Below are 3881 nucleotides of genomic sequence, written 5' to 3'. Positions count from 1 at the left end.
GGCATCTCCCACTGGCTAGCTCAGGCAGCTCCTTGCCTGGCATTCTGGCTTTTGTGGACAGTGTTCTGAGGTGCCTATCGCTTTCCATTCATTGTATAGGGAGCCTAGGTGCCTACTTCAGCTTTGTGGATTGCAGAGTTGTTCCTGTAATTTTCTAAGCACCTAAACGTTCAGCACCGTTCCGTTACTCTCAATGTTGTAACAACTGAGTCGCTTTGTGGACCCCACCTTCAGTGTCCGAAAGTACACAAAGTATTACAGAATCTGCAATCTGACTCTAGAGCTGAAGTTAGCACAATCCCCAGGGGATACTCCTCTGAAGTTCTGGGGCTGGCATCAACAATGTTTCCTAAATCATTTGTTTTGAGAGTTTCTAGGCCATTCAAATGTTGTCATTTTAGCCCACATGTTGGTTGGTCTTATGCATCATGTTTCATCTTCCAGTCACCTACAAGTCATCTATCTAATGTCAGTATTTTTTTTAAAAATCAGTGACGAAAGTCTTGGTTGTTTGAATTCCATAACTGCTTTTAAAAGTTGTTTGAAAACCAGTTAGTGTGGCTTGCCAGACCTTTGGGGTTTTTGGGGAGAGAAATTGTGAAGAAGAGAACTCAAGCAACTCTTCTATGTAACATTAACCAAGGGCTGGGACAGAACTCCATCTCTTCTGTCTGATGGGTATGTTGTTGTTGTTGTTTGTCAATACAATGAATTTCTGGTCTGGGCAAAAGTGATTTTCTTTTTTTTTTTAATTTGCCCTTTCTGCTTATGAAAAGCTGCTTTCTATTTTCAACAAAAAATAGAGGGGAAAATTAAAGAGGCTTAATAGGTCAGCTGACACTGTGATTGGTGGGTAGTGGGTGAAGGCATATGTGTTGGAAAAAAATTTTCAGGCCGCTTTTTCTTAAAAAGCAAGGATCATAGTCTTTTCTCCTTTACCCTACCACCGCCCCAGTGGAGTAGTGCCAGTTGTAACTGGGGAGAATTTGGTGCCAAATATCTATTGGACTATATATAATATTTGTCTTTGTATTGTCTGAGTTTATTACCCAAAGAATATGATCTTCTCTCTCATTGGTGTCAGACTAATCTGGACCTCCTCGCCAATTTTTTCAAAGCATGACATATGGTGCAAGAGTGGGCAGAAGGTGATGGCTTGCTTATTTTTTCCCAAGGTTAAAAGCAAAATCAAAGCAACAAGTAGGCTAGAGTAAACAAACAAAGCACATAAAAAAGCAAATAGGAAAAGGTTAAACAATAAATTAAAACAGTTTTGTTGGACACCCCCCTCTCCTCTGACTGGAGCCTGTGTGTGTCCCCTCCCCAGCGAACCCTACCCATGGTGCTTTACCGCAGGCAGCGTGGGCCGAGCAGCCCCCCCAGGCTCTAAGGAGAGAGAAGCACGTACACAGCGGCCTGCAGCGGCCAGGCCTTAGCGTGTAACGCCCGGGCAGGGGGCCCAGAGGAGCGAACCCGGAGAGCCAGGGCTGTGCTCAGGGGCTTTCTCCCCCACGACACTGTGGGGCCCTGGGGCTAACCACGTGCTAGCGATGGGGCCGCGCTGCTGGAGGCGGCGCCGCGAACCCCCCGGCCCCTGAGGTACAATCGCACCCGGGCAGCCTGCGGTTGGAGCCCTGAGCGCACACAACCCTCCGCCCCCCACGGCAGCCCGGCGTCCGCCCACGCCCCTGCCCGCCATTGGGCCCTGTGCCGGGAGCCCCTCCCCAAGCGGGGCGGCAGACGGGCCCGGGCCGCGCTGGGTGCAGCATGGCAGGGGAGCCGCGCAGCCCGCCGGTGAAGGTGCTGGCCGCCCAGCTGAGGCAGTGCCGGCGGGCCGCGGGCGGGCCCTGGCTGCTGGGACGGGAGGAGGCCGGGCAGGGCCCGCTGGCGGTGTCGGTGGTGTGGATGCAGGGCACGGTGCTGGCGGTGGAGGCCGGGGGCGCCCGGGGCGGCTCGGCCCGGCTGCAGGACGAGAGCGGCCCCTTCACGGTGCTGGGGGTGGAGCGGGTCCCCAAAGGGCGGCCGTGCCTCAGCGCAGGTACCTCCGCGGGGGGCGGCGGAGTGTGGGGGACCCGCATAGAGGGTGTGTACTCCCGCCCCGAGGGGCCAAACAGTCCGGCGGGAGGGGACCCCCCACGTCCACTGCCATTGTGGGGGGAGCTGCGCCTGCCCCGTGGGGTCCCCCACACCAACTGCCACCAGGAGGACCCCCCAGCGCCTTCAGGGGGAGGAGCCCTGCTCCTCCTGTCCCATGGGGAACCCCCCACACAGGGGGGCCCTACTGTTCCTGCCCTATGGGGACCCCCAGACACAACCGGGGGGGGGGCTTACTGCTCCCATTCCTTGGTGGGTACTCCCCCACATGCTGGAAGCCCTACTGTATTTGCCTTGTGGGGTTCCCTGCACACACACACACACACACCTGGGAAGGTCTACTCTTCCCACCCCATGGGTTTCAGTCCTACTATTCACACGCAAACACACAGCGACTCACTACATGCATGCAAGAGGGTTATATTGCAGAGGATAGGCAACCTGGAAAGATGTTTATGCCAGATGCTTTCAGGCCCAGATCTTCAGTGCACATAATCATATCTCCAACATTTCGGGAGGGTAAAGTATGCCTCAGGACTAGGAGGCCCTGGCAGCGCAGGTGGGTGCTGCCCCCTTGGTGGGGGTTGGATGCTGCCCCAGTGTGGGGAGGCCCTGGTTGGGGCGTTACAAAATGAGCCTGTACCACGCTCAGCACACAACAGCAGGTCCTGATGAGGCTCAGCTATCCGCTCCAGGCACTGCAACCTGGCCCCTGGCGCACAGGGTCGCGTTGCACATCACGGCTCAGGATTGGCCTGGCTGCCCCCAAACTTGTATGAATGGTGCTGTTACCTGTCACACATGGTCACAGTGCCATTCTAATTTCGCACAGTCAGAGGGCCAGCCACACCTGAGCATCACTGCAACCCTGTGTGTCAGGCGCCAGGTTATAACACCTGGAGCATGAAGCCAAGCCCAGCTAGCCCCATGAGACAGAAGCATCTTCAACCAGGACAGGAGGTTTTGGGGTCAAAAAGTCCTGCAAAAGTTGGGACTGCTGGGATGTATGTATAATTGTTGCATGGGGGCAGGAATTTCTTCCTAATTCCCACCTGGTGATCAGTTTATGCTTTGAAGCAGGAGGATGTAATAGTCCACCATATATGAGCTAGTGGGACTGCAGATGCTGTTCTTACTCATACAAATACCTAATCCTTTTTCTTAAATGTATGGCCTAATTTTGTGACATGGTAAGAATTCTCAGCTCTTCACACTATCAAGCCTTTGATGACTCTTAACATTTTTCTCAGAGGCTCTGCCCTGCCTCACATTTTGGCAGGTTTGAAACAAAATAATTGAATAGTTTAAAATGAAATAATCTTGTTTCCTGAGCAAGAATAATGAAAATGTTGACTGTTAATTGTTTTGTTTTCTCTTTTCTAGGAAAGTATGTAATGGTGATGGGCTTGGTACACTCCTGCAGTCCAGAGCCTATTCTTCAAGCTGTGAAGATGACAGATCTTTCTGATAATCCTATACACAGGAGCATGTGGAGCTTTGAAGTGGAGGATTTGCACAGAAACATTTCTTAGATGCTGTGTATTTTTGTCAGCAGCCCAAAGGACCTGGAAACATAAATGTTTGCTTTTACACCACATGGACCTCAGCTCAAAGCATTAGACTCTCAGGAGTAGTTATAGCCTCATCTGGAGAATACTTTGATAGTCAAATAACTTAGTCCACTAACTAACAGTTTTAAGAGTTATGGACAGGAGACCAAACTTACCATTGGAGAAAATGGGTACAGCTCTGTTGACTTCAGTGAATTTGACTGAGATTCAAGATTT

At 51.9% G+C, this 3881-nt stretch overlaps 1 protein-coding gene across 1 annotated transcript; it reads left to right on the top strand.

Annotated features, from left to right (window-relative positions):
* The first annotated feature begins 1767 nt into the window (after positions 1-1767).
* Positions 1768-3626, top strand: RMI2 (RecQ mediated genome instability 2). Its single transcript, XM_065411479.1, has 2 exons — positions 1768-2038; positions 3478-3626. The coding sequence occupies exons 1-2, from the start codon at positions 1768-1770 to the stop codon at positions 3624-3626; spliced, it is 420 nt and encodes a 139-aa protein (XP_065267551.1).
* Positions 3627-3881: the final 255 nt, after the last annotated feature.

Source organism: Emys orbicularis, chromosome 10, assembly GCF_028017835.1.
Source record: "Emys orbicularis isolate rEmyOrb1 chromosome 10, rEmyOrb1.hap1, whole genome shotgun sequence".
Classification (NCBI taxonomy): Eukaryota; Metazoa; Chordata; order Testudines; family Emydidae; genus Emys; species Emys orbicularis.
The sequence above is the reverse complement of the archived record's forward strand: the minus strand, read 5'-3'. Positions and strand labels throughout refer to the sequence as shown.

Excerpts from the sequence above, each read along its gene's own strand:
- RMI2 (XM_065411479.1), top strand. The coding sequence starts at position 1,768 with ATGGCAGGGGAGCCGCGCAGCCCGCCGGTGAAGGTGCTGGCCGCCCAG. Across the intron at positions 2,039-3,477 it reads GCGGCCGTGCCTCAGCGCAG|GAAAGTATGTAATGGTGATG; the intron begins GTACCTCCGCGG and ends TCTCTTTTCTAG.